The sequence below is a fragment of the Vidua macroura genome, chromosome 1 (genome assembly GCF_024509145.1).
Source record: "Vidua macroura isolate BioBank_ID:100142 chromosome 1, ASM2450914v1, whole genome shotgun sequence".
Classification (NCBI taxonomy): Eukaryota; Metazoa; Chordata; class Aves; order Passeriformes; family Viduidae; genus Vidua; species Vidua macroura.
Window position 1 is genome coordinate 67,053,066 of NC_071571.1, and position 12,474 is coordinate 67,065,539.

Sequence of the window (12,474 nt, forward strand, 5' to 3'; positions counted from 1 at the left end):
GCAAAGGTGGGTTCTTACTCTCTTTTCCTCCAGCCAGTCCTACTGTTGCCACACCAACATGGAAAACTACATAGCCATCTGGGGAGCTAGCTGAAGCTTCTGCTTATTCTCAATTTCTTCTGGGACCTGACTGCTTTCATGGGAACACCAGGAGTGCAGTCCTCTTCCTGCTGGCTGCCTGGTCTTAAGTATCACATAGTCTACCCTGGTTTCTGTTGCATAGACACCCAGTTTTTTTATCAGCTCTTTGTGACAAATCTGTTGCAGGCCACCAAGCAGTCTGCCCCTGGTGTCCCCAGGCAGTCTGTCCCTGGTGTTCACCAACCAGCACCTTCTGATTTGTGGTGATATGCTCTGCTGTGGCAGCAGGACCTGCCTCATGATGCGAGGCCAGCAGTTGCATTGGGTCTTGCAGGGTAACCTCTGTGCTGCACCTTTTACCTAGCTTTTGCAAAAAAAAGTAAACAGTCTTTTTGACTCCTCTTATGCAACTACTTACTATAGAATTAAATATTCAAAGAATAGATTGGAAAAGACCCCCAAGAACATTGAGTCCAACCTTTGACTAAACACCACTATGCCAACTAAACCATAGCACTAAGTGCCACATCCAGTCAGTTCTTGAAGACTTTAGGAATGGTGACTCCACCACTTCCCTGGGCAGCCTATTCCAATGCTTTACCACCTCTTTAGGGGAAAAATTCTTCCTGATGTTCAACCTGAACCTACCCTACCTAAGTTAAGGTCATTTCCTCTTGAGCTGTCACTTGTTAACTGGGAGAAGAGGTCAACCTCCTTTCAGGTAGTTATAAAGAGTGATAGAGTCACCCCAGGTGCTCCTTTTCCCCAGGCTAAGTATCCCCAGATCCCTCAGCTGCTCCTCATGCAACTCTCTAATCTCCACTGCCCTTGTCTGGACAAGCTCCAGCCCCTCAGTGTCTTCCTTGTGGTGAAGGGCCCACACCTGAACATAGGATTTGAGGTTGGCCTCACCAGTGCTGATTGTCCTGCAGGACAATCTCTGCCCTGGTCCTGCAGGCCACACTGTCCTTGATACAGGCCAGGATGCCACTGGCCTTCCTGACCACCTGGGCACATGCTGGATCATGCACAGGCACTGTCAAGCTGCATCCCCAGGTCCTTTTCCAGTGGGCAGCTTTCCAGCCACTTCTGTTCCCCATCCTGTAGAGCTGTGTGGGGTTGTGGCCAAAGTGCAAGACCTGGCACCTGGCTATCCTGAACTTCATTTCAGGCCTTGACCCGTCAGTCCAGCCTGTCCAGATCTTCTGCAAAGCCTTCCTGCCTTTCAGCAGATCAACACTGCTGCTGACCTAAGTGTCATCCATGAATTTACTGAGGGTACACTCAATCCCCTCATCCAGGTCGTGGATGAAGATATTAAACACAACTGTCCCCAGTACTGAGCTGGGGGAAACCCCGCTAGTGACTGGCCATCAAGGGGATGTGGCACCATTCACCACCTCACTGGGTGACCATCCAGACAGATTTTAACCCAGCAAAGAGTGCTCCTAAGCAAGCTGTGGGCTGCCAGCTTGTCCAGAATTGTGCCATGGAAGTCCAGGTAGATAACATCTGCAACCTTTCCCTCATCTACTGGGCAGATCACCTGGTTATAAAAGGAGATCAGGTTGGTCGAGCAGGACCTGCCTTTCATAAACCCATGCTAACTAGGCCTGATTCCCTGATTGTCCTGTGTCTGCCATGTGATTGCACTGAAGATGATCTGTCCAATCACCTTTCCCAGCACTAAGGACAGGCTGACAGGCCTGTATTTCCTCCAATCCTCCTTCCAACCCTTCCTGGGACGGGCTTTTCATTGACTAACCTCCAGTCATCTTGTACCTCCCAAATTTGCCAGGACTGATGATAAATGTTATAATTTAAACACAAGCAGTCGGTTTTCAGTTTTCTGCCATTCAAACAGTAGGGAAAAATGGCTGTCAATGCCTCCTTTGGATTGGGCTTTGGTCCTTTGCAGCCCTTCTGATTCAGAGGATTTCTCTCTGGGCAGAAAGAAATGGCACATGGCTATGCCCTGAAGAGTGGGTGGGTGATAGATATGTTCCAAAGACTAGATCAATATAAATATTGTAAGTCTTCTTGGGAAAATACTGACCCCATATTTTCACAGGTAATTTTTACCAGTAGTCTTCTGTGTCTGTTACATAATGCTTGAGGTTTTGGGGAGCAACCTGGCTAGCAACATCTCAGAGAAAAGAAAAAGAAATATGGCTAGATGAGTGAATTAGAGTGACCATTTTTAATCTACTCAGTTCTGCAATCCATAGGGGAATACTAAAGCAGACTTCTGACTGTTAAAGCACTGTAAATATACACCGGGTGGGGGAGAAAAACAAAAACAAAACAAAACAAAACAAAACAAAACAAAACAAAACAAAAACAAAAGAAACCAAAAACAAACAAACAAACAAAAAACCCACAAAACAAAAACCAAAAAAATAAAAACCCAAAACCAAAAAATCAAACAAAAAAACCCCAAACAACAGCAACAAAAAACAAAACAAAACAAAACAAAACAAAACAAAAAAAAACAAAACAAAAAACAAAAAAAAAAAAAAAAAAAACAAAACCAAAAAAAAACCACCAACGGAACACAACAGAAAACTTCAAATAAAAGCAGGATTCACTGGCAGGCATTCTCTGAAGGGGGCCAGGTACCTTCCAGTCAGTACTCCATTCCCTGCCTATATTAAATGTTCGACGCCTTTTCCGCGACATCCCGGTTACAACCGGCTGGCACCAAACAGCAGCTGGCAGTTGCAGGCTGGCAATAAATGAATGACTTGCTCCATCCAGCCATCAGTGCGGGCCAGCCTGTCAAGCCTCATCCCCGCCGGACAACGCGCTTAAAGTGCAGAAAGTCCCCGCTCCCATCCGCAAGCTGCGCTGTCGTTTGTCGCCGGTGCCACTGGATGGCAATGCTGGATAAAGTATCGCAGCCCGCAGCGGGAAGAGGAGGAGGAGGACGGCTCGCAGCGCCGGCAGACGGACGGGGTATGGGACAACGAAAGGCAGGAGGGGGCACTGCCGCGGCGAGCCCGTGGGAAGAGCGTCCCGTTGGGACGTCACACCCTTGGCTGTAATTTTCAACCTGAAAGGAGATACCCGAACCACGGGGTGTGATTTCTGAGGCCCCCCGCACTTGGAGGGTTCGAATCACGGAAATGTACTATATGGTGACGAGTTTTTAAGCTTCGGAAGGGGTTGTCGGCAGAAGTGACTGGAGTCATGCATTGGCGAGGCTTGCTAGAAACTGCCCAATTTTTATACTTAAAATCTGTACTTACACTTCGTAAAAAAAGTTACTTTGCAAGCACGGCATGGCGGGCTCAATGACTATTCAGTGAACTCATTTGAATGTGCATAGACAGGGCTTGCTTGAGCTGCTGCATCAAAGAGAAATGCTGAAATGAGTCATTTGCCAATCATGGCTTATATTCTGTTGTTAGCTCATCTGGAATCCCATGGTGATCAAACAGCCTTTTACAATGTGTTAATACGTCGCTACTCCATGTGTTTAGCAACAGCCCTGTTCCAATAAATTGTAGGTAGTCACCCATTACAAAGGGGTAGTTTTTTCCTGCCGCGTGTAAGCCGGCTGGGACGAACTCGGAGATGAAAACATCAGCAAAATTTCCTGCTGTTCCAAACACTGCTGTCCACGCTGCTTCCATTCCGATATCATACATGCCTTCTGTCTCCTTGCTTGCAGGACACAGTCCAGCCAGGAGAGATTGCCTGCAAGGACTAGCGCTCCCGTCCTCCGAGAGGCTGCAAGGAAACCACTTTCCAGGCACAGGAATGAAAGGGAGGCAGGAAAAAATCATCTTCGGCAGCAGTTTAAGGTAAGGCCCTGTTTTCCAAATTGGTGACTGTTCCCATCCTATGCCTTCAGCTGACTGGAGAGATTGGAGCAGATTGTAAGCAGTTTCAGGCCTTGGTCTGCTTAAATTTGAAGGGAACAGTAATATTTCCCTCTTTCTTTTTTCTTTTTCTTTTCCTGTAACAAACTGAATCAGTCCAGCAGGTCGACAAAAAGTTGTCAAGAGTCTGAGGAAGAGGGTGTGAATCCCTTAAGGCTGCTATTGTCATTAAACTCTCCGTGGTGTGAAACCACAGCCTGAGGTGCTGAGATCCTACCAAGAGCAACTGAGGCTGAGGAACCAACTCCTTTGTGCCAGCTTTTTTATTGGAGTGAGTGGCTGGAGATGGAAACGTCTTCAACTAGTACAGCAAGCTTCATCACAACCCGTCTGTCAGAGCCCTAAGCCCTGTGCTTGTGAGTTACTTTGCCATAAAGGCCCAAATACTCTCTGCCATCACACTTATGTTTCTTCTGTCACACATAATTCTATCTCAAAGGTCTTGAATAATTGCATTCCTTTTGGGGCTGGTCCAGCCCCCAATAATAATCTTAATAATGTTGCTCTTAACCAGCCACATGAATGCCTTTCAATCCCCAGTGCAGGCTCAGTCATGCTGTAATACAGTCAAGAAGGCCATTCACTGTGGGGCTAATTTAGTTTAAAATGCAGCCAGCCCATTTATGGGACAATTTTTGTTCGTGCTCTAAATTCTTACACACAATCAACAGCCTGTAAACCTGGTCAAACCAACACATCAGTTGTTGGCCATTAGTGCAGGCATTTGGGGCTTACAGCCCCAAAGGAGCAGTGTCAGCGCTGTGCTCCCTCACAAGTAGGATATATCCCCTATTTAGTCAATGGGCCCTGTCACAGGGGAAAAATATAGAAACTCTTTCCCGACAAATCAATTTCTTATGATCCCAGGATGAGTTTGACGTCACGCTCACTCAGCAGATTTTGTGACCAACACCTCTGGCCTTGTAAAATAAAGCAGCAATTTTTCTCTGCGAGGGGAGAGCAGAAAATTGAGGCAAGCAAAGGAGTATCACCCCACTGGTTGTGTGGCCAGGAGCAGGATTCCCAGGAACATGTGGAAAGGCTTTTACTCTTGGGAAGGTTCCTCATAAGGACTAGTCTGTTAGCAAAGCTCGGGATCCTTAATGGGTCTAAAAGAAGATTAAGTAGCAGCTTGTTCTTAGGTTTTGCAATGCAGCCCACAGTATGCAAGACTAGATAGGGGTTAAGGCATGCCAATATCCAGCAGGGGAACAGGCATCAAGGTAGATGACCTAAGTCCTAACACAGGACAAGTCCCCTGAATTAAGCAACACCTTAATTTTTTCTTCAGGGTTATTTTTAGGCTGGCTACCTGAATTCAGCAGTGTGCCATATAAAAAACTCTGGTGGGGCAACTTGATACTGCATGAAGGAAGGGTAGAAACGAAAAAAGAAATGACAGGGGGAAGCAGGTGGGAGAAGTATTTTGGGATAATTTCCTCTGGTGTGGTTGCCTTAGGGAGCAGATTTACCTCTGACAAGGAAGGCTACAGTGGAAGAGCTGGTGAAAGGAGTAATAAGCTCTCCAGGTGGGAAATGAAGGCAAGGTAACCACCCATCCATAAATATAGTCAGGGTAGGCCTACATCTACATTGCCTACAGCTGGGGCCATCTGTCTAAAGGCAGGCACGGGTGTCAGGAAAGGAGGGCCTTTTCCAGGTTAGCCAGGTTCAGTGTGAAGCAGGTGATGCTAACTCTGGGGCAAGTGATAGCCTGCCTGTGTTTGCATGCCATATTTTTTTCCAGTGACACTTTGCAGAGTGTGTGTTTGTATGTTTTCTAAATAGCCCCAAATAAACACCACGCCCCTCAGACATGCCATCTCTTTCTTACTGTTTTGAAACAAGAACTGACAGCTGGAAGGCAGGAAAGGGGACAAAGACTTATGAGACTCATTTCTGCAGAGCCCATTTGTACCAGGACCCCCAACAGAGTAAATCTTGCCAGAACTCGGGCTGGCTGGATTTCCTTCCTCTATGTCCAGCTGCCTGCCACATCCCTGTACCCTTAGGCGACTCACTTCATTCCTCTGTCACAGTTATTTTGAAGATATGGAATGAACAGTAATGCCAACTACCTCACGGAAAAAAATAGTTACAGTTCATCTTAGGATTTTGCTAAATTTTTGTGACAAATTTCCTGTACCTCTGCCTTCACCTTCGAACAGAAATTGATTGTAGTGCAACCCTGATGCAGAGGTCTAGACAAGTATTTTGCTTGTATTGCCCATCTAATTTTCAAATCTGATGCTTTGACAGCCTAAGATACATCATATACTTTTTTTTTTTTTAGCCTGTTGTCTTTAAGTCTCTTTCCAGTTTGGACCTCAGACATACTGGGAGATAAAGGGATGTAGAAAAGCAAATGATAAACGTGCTGACTCCAGGAAGTGGTGTTCTAAGGACATTAGTCACTTTGGATAAAGTTGCCAAAGAAGGCTATTCCAGCAATCCTCCAGCATCTAAAGGAGGAGAGGTAAGGAGTGGAAATGGCACAGTTCAAATTAGAGTCAGGCCAGTGGGTAGCATTATCCAGGCTGTCCTGGCAGAGCTCTCCTAGTTTCGAGTGCAGTGTTTCTGGTGCTGGGCTTAAGGGAGAAAACCTTGGGGCTGTTCTTCAGCTGAATTTCCCAAAAAGAAGACACACAGGGGCGCCAAAGTCTTAGGAAAAGAAACCCAAGCTTTAGCCTTTTTCCTTTATCGCTTCTCTCTGGCAGGCTCCTCAGCCGGGGCACTCAAAGGGCTTCACTCCCGCTCCGGAGAGAGCAGCGTTAAGGGAGCAGCTCATCAGCTCAAGACTGATTTCACTTGCAAATGCACTGGGGCTTCGCAATCCCTTACACTTGCGCGGTGTAAACTGGCTGCGTGGCTGCTGGCTGCTAATAACCCTGTGCCTCTCCCAAGGGGAGTCCTGGGGAGAGATGGGGTGTGCCCAGGTGTGTGGGGGGGTCTGATTCCCCCACACCCCTGGGAGGCTGGTGCATCTCTTTGTCCTTCTTGCACGGCACTTGCAAGCATGGCCTCAAATTTGCTCTGGGACAAACTTCCAGATTAATTTGGAAAAGTGCCATTGTATCAGTATGGTAACACCAGGCTTTGGAGAATAAAAAGTTTGTTTGTCCAGCGTCCAAGTGTTTGCGTTCCTGGGTGTGAAGATGATGGTCTAAACCTCTGTCTGGTCAGTTTGTCCTCATGAGCTGAACCTGGCGTGGTGGTGCCTGTGGAATGGACACTGAGGTGAAAATCCCCAGGACAGCTGTAATGTGGGTGCTCGTCAGCCATAACCTCCAACCGCACCCTCATTTCCCTTTGACAGAGGGAGGAGGCTGGTGCAAGAGCTGTTTCATCAGCTCCTGGCTGCAATTAGATTGTACATATAGCGGGTTGGTATTCCTTCAATGGCTATATGGAACAATTACACCACATCATCCAGTGCACAGCCCGCTCTTTCACTCACCTCCAGAAGTTTTACTCCATAGCTGGCAAGCAGGACATTTTGGTATAAAACACCACATAAACCCAACTGAGCCAAGCAAATTATACCCATAGCATAAGCTGCCATGGAAAAAAAGAAGCCATGTTGTTCACTGGTTTTGTTTTGTCTTGCTCTCCACTGAGTGATATATCTTAGTGACAAGTTGCTGTAGCCACACAGCAATTCTTTTAATACCATAAAGTGTCATGGGGTGTAGACATGTCCTAGGACAATGGCTAAAGCTAATGTTAAAGGCTAAATGTATCGCAGCTGCATACAAGCTGGGCTAGATTAAAGACTAGAGCTCTGGAAGTTTCTTCTTTAAAAAAAATCATTTAAGAGATTTTTTTGTGCAGAATAATTTTGGTTTGGACGTCAGAGCCTCCAACAGTCATTTTCCAGTAATATGTCTTATTGTAATTATTTGACACTTTAAAATACATGCTTTGCAGACAGCAGTTCCAATGTTAGCATAGAAATATCAAAGTAGATTTTATTAAAACTCTGCTGTGGGTAATACCAGGCTTTGTTTTCTAAATATGTCTTATTAGGGTGTTTTATTCAATGCACTGAAAATGAAATTCCACTTCCATTATATCATGTCATGCCAGGATGGATGCAACACCAAATTGTCATTGGAGAAGTTGAGAGTTTCAAACGTGAGTGCCCAAGCTTAACCACCAAAGAGTAGAGAGGTATCAGACTGGAAATGGCCTGTTTTATGGAGTTTCCAATTGCCTGCTCCTCTTCTTCATATCACTTTCCTGGTTATGGGGCATGTTCTGGTGGTTAGTTCCCTGTTCTTGGTTTCCTTTCCTTCCCTTGATCTCAAGCAAACCAGCTGCAAGACCTTGGGGAAATTCCTTATCTTCACCTTGCATCAGTTTACTTATCTGTAAAGCAGATAAACTAATAACACTGCACTTCTCGAGGGTTTGTTGAAGCTTATTATACAGTAGTGAGTGCTGTAAGAGGGAAGTCATTACAAAAATGACAGTGCTAATATGACATGGAGGTAACATGAAGGAGGCCTATTCTGCTCTATGCAAGTCACTGGAGCTCTGTTATTTGCTTTAGCAGAAGTAGCGATTTGGCCTATGCTTAAATGACTTGCATTTGTTTTTCTTCTTGAATGCTAATATAGAGTTAAGAGATAGCATTACAAGGAAAGCTCATTCCTGCCTATGTGTAAATATTTAGCAGCTGAATAGGCATTATTTAGCAGGGCACAGTTTCTGCTTCTCCACACTTTTCAAGGATGTCATTCTAAGCTGCTACAGATCAGAAGATACACTGAAATTACCAGATCAAAATCCTTCCCATATAAGTGTATACATACAGAATTTATTTTACTGGGCAATTAAATGTGTAAGATAAATATCCCTGGGGGAGGAGGGCTGTTTGAGGTTTTATGGCATATCTTATTATGGGCTTAGTTTCGAAATCTTAATCCAAGTAAAACTCCCCATGTGGAGAGTTAATGCTGGAGTGTAACTGTGTTTTGTACTCAGGATATGTGCAGTTGCATCAGTGGATTTTAGGGCAAGGGGGTAGCAAAGTCAGTGAAGCTTTGCCTAGAGAAAAGCAGCCCTTCCTAGAACATTTATAATTAGCAATAACCCTTTCATCAAACACGACATATTGAAGGACCTTAGGCAGCATATCCTTTTCTGGATTTCATCTGACAATGTTATTGATGAAAAATTTAAAATAAATGTAAAATAGAACCTATTTCTAATTATTTTGGCGTGACATGATCAGTAAAACTGCAATCTACTGCAACTCTGAGGTTGTTGGCAAAATAGTTGCCTGTGTTTCAAATGCAAAAGCTTTTTGAAGGACACGTGAGCAGCCAGAATTGCCCAGAAAATACTCCAATTTTATATCCAAGCTGCAGATGCAATTTTTTGTCTTAAAACTGGGTGGATTTTGTCTGTTTAGAAAATGAAATATATGACAGAAAAAAGCATCCAAGTTGGAGTGAACAAATAATCAGATCTTGACCTGCATATAGTGGATAGATTTATTTTTCTAAAGACAGAAGTGCTTGTTATCTCTAGTATGAATTTATTGTGCTTTGCAAGGAAAAACAAAAAAAAAAAAAAACAAAAAACAAAAAAAAACAAAAACAAAAACAAAAAAAAACCTCACCACATTTGTACTTGAGACCATACAACTACTCCCTGAGGGATCCAAAAAAAGACGAAGCCCGGAGTTTTACCCCACCGATGCTTTACTCATAGGGATAATCTTTTTAGGAGCTCGTTTTCCGGCCATGGCAATGACAGTAGCTAGCCCCTAAGGGCCTAGGTTGAGAAAGGTATCTGGTGAAGCAGAATGTACCAGTTACCTTTCCCTACGAGGTCCAAACCATGGGAATTTGTACCATGTGGTTGCTCATGCAAACACCGGCCAGTCGTCGGTAGCTGGATTGTGTTGGCACCGCAGTGTGTGCTCAGTATTAACTCCTGATCACTTGCCGGTTTTGCTAGTTTAGTTGGTTTAGTGTAGTTATTTTAGCAAATAAATATTAAAGGAGCAGGTGAGACCCGCGTGCTCCTTGGAAAAAACTTCGCTTTTTCTCCCCCCTCCAAAAAAAGTTTTCATCTCGCTTCCAAGCAATTGCACTCAAGCACCTCTGCCACACCGCCATTTGGCATTGAAAAAAGTTTCTATTTGTATGCATTTTTAAGTATTTATTTGCTGATTTCCAAACTGATCAGCCTCCTGAGAACACTCTGGGAGTTCACACACCGGGCCGGGGGCAAAGGGGGTCTCAGAAGGGGGCGTGGGGTATGAGGGGGAATGGCAGAGACGCGCGGAAAGGTACCACAGTGCCGTAACTCAGGGACACAGCATCCTCATCCTTCTCCTCCTGCTCCTCTGCAGAGGCTGCGCAGGGGCGACGGCTCCGCGTCTTGTCCAAGCGGGACGTCCCGCATCTCCCTTCAAAGCGTATCCCAGAGCAAAGTCGCGACGCGGGGAGCCGGAGGAGGAAGGACAGGGAGGGGGCACTTAGTTTCGTGAGGTCCCGGGAGAAGCTGAAGCGACCTGTTGCACTCGGTGAGCTTCTCTCCTGTGGGAAACGGGCTTGGAAAAAACCCAAACTTTGCTAGACTGAGTAGCTGGGAGACAGCACAGTGGACAAGGCGGTCACATACGGATTTCTTCTCTTATCCTTTCTCTTCTCTCCTTTGCAACATCCCAAGCCGCTTATCGGAAGGGCTCTCTCGGATCCACTGGGCGCAGGGTTGAGACTGCTCTGCTCGGGGACCCGTCTCCCCCACAGCAGGGCATAAAAATAAGACACAAACCCCCAAATCAACAGAGGAAAAACCTCTCCGCTAACATCCGAGACACAGCACCTCCCCTTCTCCGGCACCGGCCTCCCAAAAGTAATTGAATCTTGTTGGACCGCAAAGTGCGAGTGAAAAAGGGCGGGGAGTATCTGTATTTTTTTTTCTCCTTTTTTGTCTTTGTTTTGTAGGGTTTGCGGTGTTTGGGGTGTTTTTATGTTCTGCCGGGTTTTGCCTCTTTCTTTCTGCTCCCCTCTTGCTGTAAGGAGAGCCCGGGAAGACACCCCATGCACACAGTGAAAGCAGCCCTCATCCCAGGGACAGCGGCCATCGCGCTTCCCCCCAGCCTCGTAAAGCCAAGGTGGACCCACACCAACCTGAGTCTCTCCTTCCTCCTTCCGAAAATACCGAAGCCGGGAGTTCAGCCTGGGCAGAGGACGGGGCGAGGGGTGCTTCCTCCCGACCCCGCCGGGGAGCGAGCCCGCCCCGCTGCCGGCCGCAGGCACGCGTCCTCCGCGGGGTGTCTGTCTCGGACGGCGCGGAGCGCCGCCTCTGCCGGCCCTGGGGCCGCCTGAGCTGCAAGTGGCCCCACGGGCGCAGGCCGGCCACTGCCAAAAATTACTTTAGAGAAAGAAATAAAAGAAAAAAAAAAAATTAAAGCTATTTATGTGTCTGTGAGCCGGCAGAAATCAGACGCGTTTAGCTTCTCCCCAGCCGGGCGGCACTGGGGCAGGGAGAACTGTAAAGCAACAGGGAGAAGAATAACCAAGCCTAAACTCCCCGCAGAGAATCAGGAGCCGGATTTCTCTAAATGTTCTTGCGGCTCGCCTTGGAGGCCGGCAGAACAGGCAGGAGGGAGTTGGAAAGACCCGTCTGGCATCTGGGAGCCGGACTGGTGGGGATACTCGGTAACTCAGACTGGCTGGGGAACCTCGACGCTGGGAAGGTGAATGACCCCCAGGACCATCTCTTCCCTACTTTCTCGTTGGGAAGAGATCCGTGGCGGGGTTTAGCCGTAAGAAAGCTGCCCGTGGAGGGAAAGGGAAGCGGGTAGGTCTTTGCCCCGTGTGCTACCCGCGCTGTGACACACGGGGAGGCGCGTCCATCGGAAATTATTCAGGGCGCACAGAGCTCCGCCATGACTCTCTCGGAGCCACCTGCCAAAATCACTACCGAGCTCTGAACCAGATGGTGTGACATAGAGGAGCGAGGACATGTCTTTGCGCTAGAAGGCAGTTTTGTCTGAGGAGAGAAGGTGCTTCAGCTTCCCTTTGCACAGGGAGGAGGCAGGCGGCAGGACGAGACAGAGCTGGCACTTCAGGGATGACAGTAGCTCATGGTGTGGAGATTTCAGTCCTCTACACGGGCCAGGTGTGCCCTCAAGGCTGCGAGGGAAAGGCGTCCTATAAATGCCCGGGCCAGGGAAGTCGAATTCAACCCCGAAGTGCGGTCACCAAATGCCCCAGGGAGGGGAAAAGGAGTGCCCCACAAGCCCGGGCTCTGCTGCGCGCCCAGCCCATGCCCTCTTCCCCTAGGCTAAAAAGAAGAGCGCGGATGAGCCCGGTGCGAGCCAGGACTGCCCATAGTCCCGAAAGCCCGGCTCACGCCCCGGGGGCCGGCTGTGGTCTGGCCGCCTCACTGCCAAGTGCCGCGGGGCAGAGCCGGGCTGTGGGAGCCGGGTCCTGAGCCCGGAGATTTAACCCTGTGTGGGGAGCGCTGGAGTTAGGCACAAGGGAAA

General features: G+C 47.4%; 2 protein-coding genes across 2 annotated transcripts in view; both read right to left on the reverse strand.

Moving 5' to 3' along the window:
* GCNT2 (glucosaminyl (N-acetyl) transferase 2 (I blood group)) overlaps positions 1 to 2,760 on the reverse strand; it is a 28,469-nt gene extending 25,709 nt beyond the window's left edge. Inside the window, 1 exon segment of the mRNA XM_053975164.1 lies at positions 2,701 to 2,760. Within this exon segment, the coding sequence (XP_053831139.1) occupies positions 2,701 to 2,760 (60 nt within the window).
* Positions 2,761 to 10,086: 7,326 nt separating this feature from the next.
* LOC128806047 (uncharacterized) lies at positions 10,087 to 11,952 on the reverse strand. The gene is made up of 4 exons (XM_053975298.1): positions 11,811 to 11,952; positions 11,715 to 11,760; positions 10,602 to 11,357; positions 10,087 to 10,516 (listed from the first exon to the last, which is right to left on the reverse strand). Exons 1-4 carry the CDS (start codon positions 11,950 to 11,952, stop codon positions 10,456 to 10,458), a joined length of 1,005 nt encoding a protein of 334 aa, XP_053831273.1. The 3' UTR covers positions 10,087 to 10,455.
* Positions 11,953 to 12,474: the final 522 nt, after the last annotated feature.